The sequence below is a fragment of the Cnephaeus nilssonii genome (genome assembly GCF_951640355.1).
Source record: "Cnephaeus nilssonii genome assembly, chromosome: 10".
NCBI lineage: Eukaryota > Metazoa > Chordata > Mammalia > Chiroptera > Vespertilionidae > Cnephaeus > Cnephaeus nilssonii.
This window is the reverse complement of record NC_137081.1, coordinates 75,911,937-75,927,899: the sequence shown is the minus strand read 5'-3', so window position 1 is coordinate 75,927,899 and position 15,963 is coordinate 75,911,937. Positions and strand designations below refer to the sequence as shown.

The following is a 15,963-nucleotide window of genomic DNA, read 5'->3' as shown; positions in this document are numbered from 1 at the left end:
TGTCTGAACCTACTTGGCCGCAGGAGAGGAGCATTTGGCAAAGGAACAATGAAGGCTCTCTCCTGACACCTGCCCCTTCCGCCCTTTCTCTGAAGTAAGTCAACTTAGTTCTTATATGGACCTGGCACTTTTTGAGCTGCTGCCCCTGTGCTGTGGCCCCATATTAAGTTTGTGTGCGGATAAGTCTGTGCGTGTCCCCCACCCCTTTAAGAGGCGCGCCTAAGTCTCCAGCAGCCCTCTGTCTCGATCGGACGAAATCCTCACTGGTTTTTACAGCCAGATGTTCTAGGGCAGTGGTTCTCAACCTTTCTAATGCCGCGACCCTTTAATACAGTTCCTCATGTTGTGGTGACCCCCAATCATAAAATTATTTTCGCTGCTACTTCGTAACTGTAATTTTGCTACTGTTATGAATCGTAATGTAAATATCTGTGTTTTCCGATGGTCTTAGGCGACCCTGCTAGCTGTTCTCAACCTGTGGGTCGCGACCCTGCTAGCGGTTCTCGAGAACCGCTGCTGTAGAGCCTAAGACCATCGGAAAACACAGATATTTACATTACGATTCATAACGGTAGCAAAATTACAGTTACGAAGTAGCAACGAAAATAATTTTATGGTTGGGGGTCACCACAACATGAGGAACTGTATTAAAGGGTCGCGGCATTAGAAAGGTTGAGAACCACTGTTCTAGGGATTCCCCTTTCTGGTACTGGTGCCCGGGGCTGGGGATACCTGTGTGGGGCTGAGACCCCTCACTCCTCAGGGGTATTTCCACAGCCAAGCTATCCCTCAATTATTTTTTGTTTGGTTTTTGTTGTTGTTAATCCTCACTCGAGGATATTTTTTTCCATTGATTTTTAGAGAGAGTAGAAGGGAGAGAGAGAGGGGATTGGGATCAAACCTGCAGTCCAGGTACATGCCCTTGACCGGGAATTGAACCCATGACCCTTTGGTGCAAGGGCTGGCACTCTAACCACTGAGCAGCATTTGCCAGTGCTCCCTTAATCACCACAGAATGAGTGTGGGACCTGCCCTTTCCACCCCTCCTACTAGTCTCAACATGGCTTCTTAATATCCTTAGTTATAGGACTTTTGTTCAACTAGTCTTCAGATAGTTCTCGATGCTGGTGGTTCTGTAACTTAGATATAATTGTGATGTGGTCATGGGAAGAGGCGAGCACAGGGGAATTAATAAGAGCACATCTTCCTGTGCTCCCACCACTACTCTGGATATGTTCTGCGAATAAACACACCAAAGGAGCAGGTGTGCTTTCTATGTCCTGTCTCCAAATGTGCTTGCTAGAGACAGTGAGACATGGTCCTTCGGCCTCAAGAAGTTGCTAGCAGGGAAATTTGCAATTCCAATAAAATGTGGTCCTGGGGTATTTACAGCAAAGTAGGAGGAGTGTCTGCCTGGGGAATTGAGGGCAGCTATATAGAGGAAAAAGTACATATTTGAGCTGAGGCTTGAAGGCATTTTCAGAAGAAAGGGCGTCCTAGGCAGAAGGAATAGTATTTGCAAGGACACAAAGGAGTATGGGATAGTCAAGGACTTACATGCAGTTTAGAACTACCACAGATAGAGTGAGGAAAAGGGAAACAGGCTCAGTGAACCCAGGTGAGATCACATAGGCCTTGAAGGCCATGCTTGGGTCCTTACACGCCTGCCTCTACACAGGGAAGGACATAGAAGGTGGCAGTGGTGGGAGTAAAGGATCATTTGCAGACCATCTCTTTGTATGTTAGGGTTTCTCTGCCAGGGAGTATATAATGTAAGCAGAAAGCCTTGGTCTGGTGGGAAAGCCTAGATATCCCTAATGGCCTGTGTGACCTCATAAGTTCTCTGGTACCTACTTTCCCAAGGAGAATCTCTCATAGGGGATAGGACACAGGTCACGGCACCATTTTTATTTTCTGAGAAACACAAGATATGAGGCTGGAAGGGAGCTTGAAGAGAGGGCAGGAGATTCCATCTATGCAATGAAGTTGATTGCTTAGAAAAAAGGATTGGTTTTTCACTCCTGCTTCTATCTTTAAAATCTCTTCAACTTGGAACTGCCCAGTTAAGTGGCTCACAGAACCACTGGATGAGTTCAGTATCTGCACATTTGCACAAGAGCCAGCTGCAGGGTCTTCTAATGCCCAAATGAATTTCTGATCCTGGGGCAAGATGCAGACATTCCCGTTTTAATCAGGGACTGAAATCCTTGCAGGTGCATCTGACGGCGCAGGAGGCCTTTGTGAAGCACTCTGGTATGGGCGGAATGGGAGATCCTCGGGAGTTTTGTGGGTGGTAAAGGTGTACAAAGAAACTGGGCTTGTTTCGCAGAACTGGAGGAGGTGGTACCGTCCGTGGTCAGAACGAAGAAACTGGGCTCAGCTCCTGCTGGCCTGGTTGTGTGTTCCGCTGCTTGGAGCGCTTGCAGTACTTGTAGGACAGAAACGCCACAGCGCAGGCTCCAAGAAGCATGAGAGAAAAGAGCGTGTACAGCGCGGTCTGGGCTTCTGTCGCACCCAGTGCCAGGCCCAGGAACTGGACCTCCTCTTCTCTCTTGGGACTGATGGTGGGTCCAGCATCTAGGAGAGGACAACAGAGGGCGGTTCACACTAGCACCGATGTGGTTACTGGACTTGCTAACCTGTTTTAAGCCCACGCTAGATCCCTGGCACAGGTGCCCCGAGTGAGCGCCTTGCTGAGGGCACATCCCTGTCACTGACAGATGAGCCTCTGAAGTTAAGTAGATTTATTTTTAATCATCTCTATCAGCAATTTAGAGTATAATCTAAATTAGGTAATTGTCTCATATTTGTATAGTAATCCATATTTTTTTAGTCATTCACAAATCCTGTCATCTTACATTATGTCAGGCACTGTGTTTGATCCTGCATCAGCCCAGACATTTGCCTCGTTTCCTGCCTAAGGTCGCACAGCAGGTTAATGGCAGGGCTGAGATGAGACTCTAGACCTGCTATTTATTCCCAGAGCAGACCTAGTTTCTAGATGTAACATTGCCTTGTTCCATCCTAAGAACATTCAAAGAAAGTAAATACTGGTTGATGAATGAAGGGAATGGAAAGGCTGAGAGGAGGGAATAAACTAGAAGAAAATAGACTGGAAAAGGCCCCTCTCACCCCCTCCCTCTGGCTTTAGTCTCTCCCAGAGCTCATCTCACCTTCTGGCTGGAGACAAGGGTGTGGGCCTGCGGCTGGGTCAGGGAAGCCATTGCACCGGGTTATAGAGGCGTAGAGCTTGGCTGACGCTTTGGGAATCCTTGGCAGAGAAGGGTCAGTGTAGTTCACAAAATGTAGACCAAACCTCTCTGCGAAGCCCGTGGCCCACTCAAAGTTGTCCATCACACTCCAAACAGTGTATCCTCGAAGGTCCACCTTATCCCGCACAGCTGTCCAAAGAGAGGCCCGGCATGAGCTTCCTGCATAAGACACCCTCCCCCCAGGCCTGCCGAGGCCCTGCTGCCCAGAGCTCTCCCACAGTCCCCATGTGCAGTCCAGGCCAGCTTTTCTTTAGCTCTTTGAGAAAGTTGCCCAGGCACTGCATGCAGTGTTTGTTATCTGGTCCTCTGTGGACGGAGCTGCAGAGCCATCAGCACTTTTCTAGAAAGGCTCAGCCCTGAAGGGCGTCAGGAACATGGGTAGACCAGTGCTGCTCTCCATGAAAACACTAGTAAGTGGCCCTTGGGAAAGATTTTAGCTGGAATTGGATTTCCTGATCTTTTGTTTTCACAGCTGCATTGCTCCTTCTCTTTCACCAGTGTTACTGTTTCCTTGTCATAGTCTCCTCCCAAGTTCTGCTGAGCTGGTGATCTCAAACTTCTGCTTCAGGAACAAAAGACCCTTCAGACAGTCCCCTAAGCCCATTCCTCCTAGCCCTGCCCAAACCGTCCTCAGGAGGGCACTGCTGTTCAGGGGCCTCAGACATCAATGAGGATACGGAGAGCTCAGGTCTAGCTGATTCAGGCAACTCGTCTGCCTGCCGAGCTTAAGTCTAGGAAGGGAAAAAAGCAAAGCAGCTAACCCAACAGGAGTAAAAAGCCTCATCTTTCTCATTATGGGGTTCCTGGGTGCAAAACCACCCTGAATGCAGATGTGAGCAGATGTTTCCACAGTGCGGGGTGCACGTGAGGAGGGTGGGCCTGCCATACCTTTGAGGGCCTCGTTGATGTAACTGCGGAGGTAGTAGATCCTTGCAGTGTCATTGAGGCTTGTTTCTCCCCGTTGGGACACTCCGTTCTCTGTGACGTAGATCGGAGGGTTGTTGTACTCCTCCTTTAACCAGTTCAGGATCCTCCTGAAGCCAAAGGGTGTCATCTTCAGCCAGAAGGAGCCAGAGTCTGGCCAAGAGCGATCTGTGATGGAGGCAACTCCCCTGCCAGTTCAAACACAGATTAGTCTGTCTTGTAAATTCCCAGAGGCCCTTTGCACAAAAGACAAAGCAGGAGAACGGGCTTCCCTGAGTCACCTACGTCTGGTCAGTGCCACAGGCACCAACCCCTTTGTGTGAGGACAGGGGGTAGTAGGCTGGGACCTGCTTCAAGTGCCCCAGACCCTGCCCCTCTCTCCAGTGACAGATAAGAGAGGGCAACAGGTTGTGCCAAAGGGGCGCCTACTGTGGGAGGCACGGAAGCTCGACTGTCTTGAGTCAAACATTTCAAATACAGTTATTTAACTTACATCCAAATTTTTTAAAAAACAAAAATCCCAACCATTTAGTTTTACCAACAACTGGGTTTATCTTGCTCAGCTGAAAGTGAATGGAGGGCATTCCATAGCTGAGCACGGGTCCCTGTGGAGGCGTCCGGGGACCAGTGAGGCAGCACGAGTCCAGTGGGTGCCTGACTGGGGACCAGCAGGGGTCTTCTCAGTCCCCCTTGCCAAGCCTGAATGGTGGGCTCAGGACACAGTGGGGTGTACGCATTCGTTTTCAAAGAAAGAACCTGGACAAGATTCACACTACCGGGATGGAAGGATGCTTGATAGAAAAGGAACAGAATAGCCCTGCGTGGTAGTCAGTTGCTTAGAGCGCCGTCTGAATACACCAAGGTTGCCAGTTTGATCCCCAGTTGGCACATACAAGCAGCAGCCAGTGAATGTATAAATAAGTGGAGCCCAGCCAGCGTGGCTCAGTGGTTGAGCGTCAACCTATGAACCAGGAGGTCACGGTTTGGTTCCCGGTCAGGGCACATGCCCAGGTTGCAGCTCGATCCCCAGTGTGGGGCATGCAGAAGGCAGCCAACCGATGATTGTCTCTCATCATTGATGTTTCTGTCTCTCCCTCTCCCTTCCTCTCTGAAATCAATAAAAATATTTTTTTAAAAAAATAAGTGGAACAACAAATCTTTCCCTTCCCTCCCCCTTCCTCTAAGTTTAATTCCTATATCATAAAGAGCTATTATGCTAATTAGACCGAACAGCCAAATGACCATCCGGACAACCTGCCGGATGAAGCCAGGGCTGCGAGGGCTGAGCCCCTTGCACGAATTTCGTGCATTCGGCCTCTAGTAATAATAATAAGAAGAACTTAAAAAACAAAAGAAAAGGAACAGCCCTGGCCAGTGTGGCTCAGTTGGTTGGGCAATGTCCCATACACCGAGAGGTCACTGGTTCAATTCCTGGTCAGGGCACATGCCCAGATTGCAGGCTTGATCCCTAGTAGGGGGCATGCAAGAGGCAGTTGATCGATGTTTCTCTCACTTCCTCTCTCTAAAGTCAATAAAAACATAGATTTTTTTAAAAAATTGAAATGGCCCTAACTGGTTTGGCTCAGTGGATAGAGCGTTGGCCTGCAGACTGAAGGGTCCCAGGTTCGATTCCAGTCAAGGGCATGTACCTTGGTTGCGGGCACATCCCCAATAGGGGGTGTGCAGGAGGCAGCTGGTCGATGTTTCTTTCTCACTGATGTTTCTAACTCTCTATCCCTCACCCTTCCTCTCTGTAAAAAATCAATAAAATATACTTTAAAAAGTAAAATTAAAAAATTGAAATGAAACAAAATAGTGTATATACATATAATCCTGGTTTTTAAATATATACTTTTTTTTTTTATTTTAGAGAGGAAGGGAAAGGGTGAGGGAAATAGAAACATCAATGATGAGAGAAAATCATCAATCAGCTTCCTCCTGTATGCCCCCCTTGCGGGCTGGGGATTGAGCCCACAATCTAGGCATTTGCCCTGACCAGGAATCGAATTGTGACCTCCTGGTTCATAGGTCGATGCTCAACCACTGAACCACACTGGCTGGGCTAATCCTGTTGTTTTTCTGTAACAAGTAAATACAGGTACAAATATATACTATACAAACTATGTAATGTAAATATACATATACACACATACACTTCTGAAATGACACACAAGAATTTCCTATCCGCCCTAGCAGGTTTGGCTCAATGGATAGAGCTTTGGCCTGTACTGGGTTCAGTTCCCGTCAAGGGCACGTACTTCAGTTGCAGGCTCGATCCCCGGCCCTGGGTGGGGCGAGTGCGGAGGCACCTAATCGATGTATCTCTCTCACATTGATGCTTCTCTCCCTTTCACTCTCTCTAAAAGTCAATGGGAGTATGTCCTTGGGTGAGGATTAAAACTAAAGAGTTGCCTATTCTTGCTTTCTAATGTTTCCACTGTGAACATGTATTATTCGTGTAATACAAAAATAATACTTTGACCATTACTCCGAAAAGGAGAAAAAAAGACCTTATTGTTATTTTAACTGAAATACATCTAATAAGTAAAACAAATTTGACAAAAAAGGAAAAGGGAAGAAAAAGGTTTTTCTCAAAAACGTTATTTAAGAACTCCAGGCCTGACTATCTCCATGGGAGGCGTCTTGGAAAGCCAGTGTATCACTGTCAGGCTGATGGGTTTGAGTGGGAGTCTCGGGAGACAGGACTCATCGCAGGAACCCCAGGACCTGCGGCATCGGGAGGCGGTTCTCCGGGGCCACGCCGGCCTTCAAGCAAGAGGTGGGCAGAGGGGCCACTGTCTTTTCCAAAGACCGTTCTTGGAGGCCCTGCTGGGTGTCTTACCTGTCTGCATCAAAGGAAGAGATCCAAGAGTCATAGTCAAGGTTGTAGGCCAGGACAGTGGTGTAGTGATTGAACCCAAAATAGTCGTAGGTGCCATTGATCCTCCTCTTCTCACTCTCCGTGAACTCCGGGAGCCTGAGGGGAAGGAGCCGTGAAGGGGCGGGGCTTCAGGAGCAGCCATGCTTTGGGAGGAGAATGTTCTGGGGCCGCGTTGGCTGCTGTCAACTACAGGTGACAGGTGCAGGGCCCGGGGGCGAGGAGGCCCTGCCAGTGCTGCCGGAGGTACCGAGGCTCCTACCGCCCTGTAACCCACTGCACGCCCCCCTCCCGTTACAGGACCCTCTTCCTGTTGGCAAATGAAAGTAAAAGCTGCTCTTTTATAAACCTCCCGGTCAGGGACACAGACACAGATACACATATTATTTTATTTCCTTCAAAAATTAACATGCAACTTCTGACATTTACCATCTCTGGTAGATTCTGAAATCAAGGACACGTCTGAGGCATATACCTTAAGACTAACCCTTATGGTTTTATCTTTTATAATTTGTATTTCCATAATCTGCCCTTTCTAAGTACTGCTTTTGTTGTGGTTTCCTTAGGTTTGCCTCTTTTCTCCAAAGTCTATCCTTATTAGTAGGGGAAATATTTTTACAGATTATATTTTTTGAACTTTGGAGATTGGAATTTTTCTGCTCACATGATCTCACTACGCTTTTGTAAAATAAGCATTTGCTGGAGCATTTTTCATGTTCTCTGGACTTTCCTATAAAATTGGATTAGCATGTGCTTGCATACAACACATACAGGTTCCTCTCAGCCCAAATGCCTACAGGTGCCTCTGACAGGCAGACTCGGTGCTGCTGGTTTAGGGTTGCCTGGGATTGCCCTGCTAGGCGGCTGACACCTTCATCTTGACCTTCCTGCTGTCATTAACCTGGGGGAGCAAAACCCTCCGTCCCTGAGGTTTCTGAGACTGCTGGGAGAACACTGGAGCCATGCCCAGGAGCCAGCAGTGGCTCCTCAGGGCCCATGGCATCAAAGCTGAGCCCCTCTACCTGGCCTCCAGGCCCTTCACCGTGTGGCCTCGGCCCCTCCACGGTCGGTCGCTAGGCCAGTACCCCTCCCCCATCAACTGCACATGCCCCACTCATTCCTACCGCTGGGCTGGTGCTCACAGCATTCCTCTTGGATGGAATGAATGCCCTCTGTGCTCCCAAATGCTATTCACTGCCAAGGCCCAGCTCAGCTGGTGCTCTGCCTTGTCATGATCTCATCTTCTGAGCTTTCGCTGAATCAACAAATTGGGGAATAGAATTCCCTGGAGTGATGAGGGTGGCTGACTTCCCGGCTGGTGTGTCGGCCACGTGAGGAGCCTGACTTGGAGGCTCCTCTTTACACAGACTCTGACCTGGCACTCAGCAAAGCTGTGCTGATGGGCAGGAGTGCTCACTGCTTGTTTGAGACCAGATTGGCTGATCAGACCAGTAGGCACAGCCTGCTTAGCAGGACTTGCCCTAACCAGGCCAGGATGGGTGGAAGGGTGGGGACTGGATTACTTAATCCTTACAGCTGGGCTCTATGGGATAGTTTGTGGGAAGGACTCAAAGGCCTTTTGACCTATGGTAACAACATGCACTACCTTGGAGCTTGTGGATATGTTTCCATAAGGCCAGGCCATTCCGTCCTCATCCACGTCCCATACCTCTAATCCCAGCTGGTTGATTCAAACCCTGTGTGGGCCCTGGAATCAGACAGCCCCGTTTCATATCCCAGCTCCATCATTTAATAGCTGGATGATCTTGCTTTAGTATTTGTGCCTTATCTTTAAATAGGAATAGAAGTACCAATAGAAGACGAATACATGTTAGCTGTTGATGTTGCCATTACTTTTTTGACAGGAAGTAGGACTGCTTTGTGCACACCATTGCCACCTACTGGCCAAACAACAAACACGCTGGCCATCACCCATTGCTATCTACATTCACTCATAGGTGATGGAATGGGGTAGGATGAGCTGGGGAATTTGTCCTTAGAGTGAGGTGGTGGGTTGATAAGAAGTGGGTGCCCTTGAAGATAGATTTCCTGGGTATTCCGAAGGATGATGCTGATGATGATAATAATAATAATAAATAATAATAATAATAATAATAATAATAATAACAACAACTGCCTTTCGTCAAGCACATAGCAGTGCCAGGACCTCAGCTGAGAGCTTCACATACACAATCATGTTTGATCTTCCCAGCAAGCAGGAAGCTCAGAGATACAGGAACTTGCCTCAGACTCGCCTCTCTGACCCCAACAGCCATGCTCTCCCCACTGTGCTTCCACCCAGGAGCTCCAGTTTGGCCCCACAGACCAGACTCCCTCCCGACCCTCTCCTGGCTGAGTGTGGGGGCACCAGGACCTACCGAGACTTGCTGAGGCCTGCGGCCAAGCTCCTGTCACGGATCCGGGTCTTCATCACTTCATTGTAATCTCCGTTCTTGAAAATCGGATGTGCAAACCAGCCTCCCATGAACTGCAGGTGGGGGTGGGGGACAGGCAGCCTCCGCATTAGCAGGTATGACCCTGGACACTCCCCCACCCCCACATTCTTCCCATATCCCATTCTTTTTAAAATATATATATATATGTTTTTATTGAATTCAGAGATGAAGGGGAGAGAGAGAGGAACATCAATGATGAGAGAGAATCATTGACCGGCTGCCTCCTGCATGCCCCACACTGGGGATCAGGCCCTAATCCAGGCTTGTTCTCTGACCGGGAATCAAATCATGACCTGGTTCATGGGTTGACGCTGAACCACTGAGCAACACCAGCTGGACCATCCTTTTTCTTTTCTTTTTAGGTATTTAGTAGTTGCCATTTTATTTTATTAGAAAAAACAAACAAAACATTTTAGCCTGGCTGGTGTGGCTCAGTGGTTGAGTGTCAACCTATAAACTAGGAGGTCACAGTTCAATTTCCAGTCAGGGCACATGCCTGTGTTGGGGGCTCAGTCCCCAATAGGGGGTATGCAGGAGGCAGTCCATCAATGATTCTCTCTCATCAATGTTTTTACGCAACCTCCCTCTCCCTTACTCTCTCTGAAATCAATTTCAAGAGAAAAAAAATTAAAACTTTATTTTTCAGTTACAGTTGATGTACAATGTTTCAGGTGTACAACTCCATGATTAGACATTTATCTATCTATATAAAAGCCTAAGCGACCGTCACAACCGAATGGATGACTGAACAGGCTGCGTGGGGCGACCCGGCCGGCAGGGGGGTTAGTGAGGGGCAACCAAACGACCGAACAGCAGGCTGGGTGGGGTGACCAGGCCGGCAGGGGGGCAGTTAGGGGCGACCAGGCCAGTGGGGGCGGGAGGCAGTTAGGGATGATCAGGCAGGCAGGCAGAGGTGGTTAGGGGGTGATCAGGCTGGCGGGGGGGCAGTTAGGGGCAACCAGGCCGGCAGGCAGGTGAGCATTTAGGAGCCAGTGGTCCAGGATTGAGAGGGATGTCTGGCAGCCAGACATCCCCCGAGGGGTCCCTGATTGGAGAGGGTGCAGGCTAGGCTGAGGGACCTCCCCCCGTGCATGAATTTCGTGCACCGGGCCTCTAGTATAACTTATGAATGATCACTTTGATAAATCTAGTACCCATCTGACACCATTCTTCGTTATTAGAATATTATTGGCTATATTTCCTAAGCTGTACTGTACATCCCATGACTATTCTGTAATTACCAATTTGTACTTCTAAATCCCTTCACATTTTCTACCCATTCCCCAAGCCCCCTCCCATCTGGCAAGCCCCAAAATATTCTCTGTATCTATGAGTCTGCTTCTGTTCTGCTTGCTTGTCCCAAATCCCATTCTTAAACCCTCATCTCTGTGGCTGTTTGCATGTTGCAGTTCAAGTGCCCAAAGCCCTCTTCTCCTCCTCTGGTTTGTCAGCTGCCATCCCGCTTAGGGCAGCTAGAAGGGAGGTGCACTGAGCTGGGATGCCCTTAGAAGGTCCGCGGGAGAGCGGGGAGACTACCGCCTCCAGGCTGCGGTCCCTCCCACCACAGAGCGGCTCCTTCCCCATCATCGCATCTAAGGCTCACACAGAACTTCCTGGGGAGGGCTGAGCTGCCAGGCTGTCCCGGTGCCCAGGCAGAGGATGGAGTCTCATGGGCACTGGATCCACAGTCCTAGAGTGGGAGCCTTCCTATCTGTTTTCCTGAATGAGGCCTAGAGGCTGGGGTCCTGAGAGCTTCTTGCCTCCCACATCCTCCCCTCACGGTGGGGAGCGGGGAGCCTTCCCTTCTGAGCTGCGGCTTGGAAGACACTCTGGTAAAAGAGGCTTCCCCGTGTTCTGAGGTAACCTGGGGCCCTTCTTCAAAGCTGATTTTACCAGAGGGTGTGTCCCAGTCCTAGGCTGCAGTTCCACAGTCCGCCAGCAGGTGTCTCAACCTAATGAGACTAACATTTCCTGAGGTTTGGGCTTTGGATTTCAGAAAACAAACGATTGCTCTAATTCAATATATCTGGGATGAGGGATGCATTGATTCTGTTCTAATACTTTCCCCCAAGCTGGCTAGCAAACAAGAAAATTAAGCTTCTACTTTCATTTACTAATTTGACTGCCTTTGTCAAATGTTCTTGTGAAGAGTTTGACAAACCCAGGCCCTTGGTGTCTCCTCCGAGAGCGGCAGTTGGAGGCTCCTCCTCAGAGCCAAATGCTTCCTGAGGCGAACCTGGGAGCGGGTGCCCTCTCACCCCGCCAGAGACATTAACAGGAGCCAGAGGAAAACTGGGCGATGTGGGCCATTCGTTTCTATCTCCTCTTGTCAGGGCCCAGGCTGAAGTAGGGGTGAGTCATGTTGTTGGCATCTGCCTACTAGTCTCTCTACTTCCGAGGAGCAAAATTCCATGACCAAGAGATGCATGTCCTTATGTTAAACTCCTGACATTGGGGGGCACTCACGAGTTTCACGGAGTCTGAAGTTCCCAATTTATGGAATCCTTAGGCTGAGGAAGTAAGGTCATATGGTGACACCTAGAGGTTGTATGTGACATTGCAGCCTAGTTCTGTTTACTGTAGTCAAACCAGACACTGGAGAGAATTTCTTTCTGTGTGTTAGCTTCAAGCCAATGTTATACCCAGCAAGGACTACATGTACAGATTACCTTTAAGACTTAAAAGATAACCCCAAAGAACTTTCATCACAGCAAACCTATGAGGTAGGTAGGTCCTCTCCACTGCACAGATGAGAAAACGAAGGTCCAACAAGGTTAGGTGATATTACCAGGTTCACAAGGTCAGATAATAGCAGAACAAGGCCTGCACCCTAACGCTTTGTTTCGCGATCTAATTCTATTCCCATGAGATCATGACAGGAGAGGAAACAGGGAAGAGTAAAAACAATGCCCGGAGGGCAAACAGACCTGGACGTATCTCCTGGCTGCCTCCACGTCCTCCTGGTTGGAGGGGTCTCTGGGCTCAGCCCAGTCGCTGCTGATGGTGATGGAGATGAGGCCGCCTTGCCTGGCGCGGTACACGTCGTTGTACAGGTGCCAGGCCTCAGCATGGGCCTTGATTAGGTTGTGGCCGGCAATGTAGGGGGCAGTACCAGGCCTGAAGGAGATGCCTGGACACACACATGGATGTCAGCAAAGAGGGAATGTGGCCCGGAGTGTCACCTCTGCCTAGAGACTTCCGCTACGTGTTTGGGGGAAGAATGGAACTTAAATCCTGGCTCCACTGCCTACTAGCGGCCGTGAGGCTGTATTTGGGCGAGTGTTTCAGCCTTGCAGCTTCTTCCCTGGGAGTTGCTGGGAGAAGGAGGTGGAACAGTGCGCGTGGAGCCCGGCAGCCCGTGTCTGCACGGACAAGGCGCTGGGTGGATGTTGGGTTCTGCGCCCCTCCCCCACAGAGTGCTCGGGCCTCAGGCAAAGTGCCCAGAGGAGCCGCCGCGGGTGGGCGCTGACACCCGGGCACTCTGGGGAGCCCACTGTGGAAGCAGAGGTTGGAGAATACAGCTGATGGAGCCGATGAGAGCCGATGGTCTGAGGCCACCTCTCGGGCCGAAGGAATGGGAAACAAAGCGCCAACCAAGGACCCATGGGAGCTGCATCTGGTAATGACTCCAAGGTCCCCCGTGACTTCCCAGCGTTTACACGTGACGACAGAGTCACAGAGATGAGCACAGATTTACTCCTAAGCTCAGGACTGGAGGAAAGGAGAGCGGATGGCTCTGAAGAGGCAGGACAGGCCCACCGTCCCTATCAGAGCTTTTGGGGTCAAATGTGTTTGGGAACAAAAGGTTTTTTGTCTTAGAAAAGTAATGAATCGCCTACATGGGATTTACACATGGCCCTCCGCGGGGACCCGGCCTGCCTGCAGCAGCACTCGGGCAGGAAGGCCTCGAGCAGCCTCCTGTTGGGTCAGGGCAGGCTGAGCAGGACAGCCAAGTGAGTTACCCAAAACTGGGGGGCCTGGGGGTCGCAGGAAACAGACCGTGGACCTGAACAGCCGGAGGGGTTGCTCCTCCCAACACCAATTAGTCCACGTCCCCAACTCGGGAGCTTCCCGTCTGAGGAACGGCAGCGTCAGAGCAAAGAAAGCAGCCCTGGGAGGCTCCGCCGTGAAATCCAGGTTGAGCCAAAGTGGTGTCAGAGGGGAAGCCGCTGTGGCAGGAGCCTGAGCGAGCGCGGGGACTCTGAGCCCTGCCCTGGGCTCTCCTGGCCCCCCCAAAGCCCCCCGATTTCAGTCTCCCAGGGGCCGAGAAAGCCACACCCAGCTGACAGCCAGGCCGGGCCCTACCTGGAGCTGCCGTGCCGTAGCCGTAGCCCTGCAGAGCGATGACGAAGGGCTCGTTCAGCGTGATCCAGAACCTGACCTTGCCGCCCAGCCTCTGGAAGAGCACGTCGGCATAGTCCCTGAAGCGCTGCACGATGGTCTCGTTCTCCCAGCCGCCGACATCCTGGAGGGCCTGGGGCAGGTCCCAGTGGTAAATGGTCACCTGTGAGCAAGCGAGACCGGCCAGACCATCAACCTGCTTTGCACAGGCAGCCACTGGTGCCAGACACGCACCAGCACACGTGTGCTGCTGGCACTGAGAACGAAGGATCAGACCAAGGAGGCTCGACGGGTCTTTGGCGGCCGGGGGCGGGCACAGTGCTGCAGTGGGTCGGAGAAGCCCGGGTTCGAGTCTCAGCTGCACATCTACTGTTCTGGGCTCAGGCGCTAAGGCCTCCACTTCATGACGCTGTTGTGAGGCCCAGGGCATGAGGCCGACAATTCTTCAGTGTGAGCCATGGTTGTTCTCGGATCAGAACCTGCCTGGACCCACTGCCGAGGGTCTGAGGCCCTGAGGGTCCCAGGAGGATGGAGCACTTGACTGTAAAGGGACATCACCCACTGTGTCCGGAGCGTCTTCCCGGGGGGCTGGGGAGGAGCAGCCTGGCCGTGCTCAGGGGGTGGCCTTTCTCTCCGCCTTCCCCTCGAAGTCCCCGACACGCCCCATCTTGGCCAAGCTGTGGTCCCCACTGCCCTCAGTCTGCACTGGGCCATGACCCACCGTCCGCCCAGACCCTTCCCTCTGCCTGAAAAGCCTTTCCCTGCACGCCCGCCTGGCCACCCGCTCCTCTTTATTTGACACCCGCCTCCCTGGAGCTCCCGGCCGCGCTGCCCTCCCTGCAGGGTCTCAGCGCCCTCGAGGGGGACAGAATGGCGTGGCTCTGAGGCGTGTGCTCTCTGACCTTGTTCCGAATTGTACGTGATGAATCTCGTTGTCCACCCAGATCAGGGGGTCCTGCAGGAGAGCCACTCGGCCACCGCCTCCCCCACCCGCCCGGCACGCACCATAAGGAACGCTGCACGGCTGGTTTGTCCCTGCAGTGTTATCAGGGAGGGGAGCGTCCAGATCACAGTGGGGTGGGGACAGGGACTGTCATGTGGGGCTGTGCTCTGGCCGCCACGCATAATCCCCAACCACGCAACAGAGGAGCCGCCGGGCTTCACAGAATGGGCGCTCTCCCGCGTGTTACCGTAAATGGCCGGGAAAGGAAAATGTTCTTAGGCCTCACGTTTGAAAATTTTGATGATGGCAAAGTCCCACACATGAGCTTCTGTGTTATTCATAATAACTCATGGCTTATGAATACACACACTTTTGCCCCAGTTCTGCCCCTGGGACCAGATCCTACAGATAAACTACCCATATGGGGGCTGTATGTCTAAGGTTAGTCATCGTAGCATTGGTTATAGTGGCAAAAGAGTGGAAATGCCACCCGGGAGAGTGCCCATTAGCGGGGAAGTAATTAGAGAGGTAAGGTGCAAACAATTCCTATAACAAAAATAAAAGAGGAAACTATATGTGGATATGAAAATACCATATTTTCTGGCGTATAAGACGACTTTTTAACCCAGGAAAATCTTCTATACGCCCAGTCGTCTTATACGCCGGAAAATACGGTATCTGTAAGAAATATATATATATATATATATATATATATATATATATATATATATATATATATATATGTAAGGCTAATATGCAAAGTGTCCCCTCGGGAGTTCGACCAGGAGACTGGGAGTTCAATCGGTTGCTATGACATGCGCTGACCACCAGGGGGCAGCGCGGAACAAAGGAAGGCCCCGGTCTGCCATGATCGCCGGCCAGGCCTAGGGACCCTACCAGTGCACGAATTTCGTGCACCGGGCCTCTAGTTGTTAAATAAAAGCAAGTATCTTGCCCGGCTGGTGTGGCTCAGTGGTTGAACATCGTCCCATGCACCAGGTTCAATTCCCAGTCAGGGCACATGCCCGGGTTGTGAGCTCAATCCCCAGTAGGGGACATGCAGGAGGCAGCCAATTGATGTTTCTCTCTCATTGATGTTTTCATGTTTTTGTCTCTCTCCCTTTCCCTTCCTCTCTCTGAAATAAAAAC

General features: G+C 50.8%; 1 protein-coding gene across 2 annotated transcripts in view; it reads right to left on the bottom strand.

Moving 5' to 3' along the window:
• Positions 1-498: 498 nt before the first annotated feature.
• The window catches only part of LCT (lactase), a gene marked incomplete at its 5' end in the record, with an annotated part of 50,696 nt that continues 35,231 nt past the window's right edge, over positions 499-15,963 (bottom strand). The window contains 7 exons of one of the 2 annotated variants that reach the window (XM_079781895.1): positions 499-2,577; positions 3,174-3,401; positions 4,161-4,384; positions 7,039-7,173; positions 9,453-9,562; positions 12,458-12,660; positions 13,836-14,034. In XM_079781895.1, coding sequence (XP_079638021.1) covers positions 2,357-2,577; positions 3,174-3,401; positions 4,161-4,384; positions 7,039-7,173; positions 9,453-9,562; positions 12,458-12,660; positions 13,836-14,034 — 1,320 coding nt within the window. In that variant the 3' untranslated portion in view covers positions 499-2,356. The remainder of the gene's footprint in view (positions 2,578-3,173; positions 3,402-4,160; positions 4,385-7,038; positions 7,174-9,452; positions 9,563-12,457; positions 12,661-13,835; positions 14,035-15,963) is intronic. The other variant, XM_079781896.1, reaches the window with a different exon arrangement.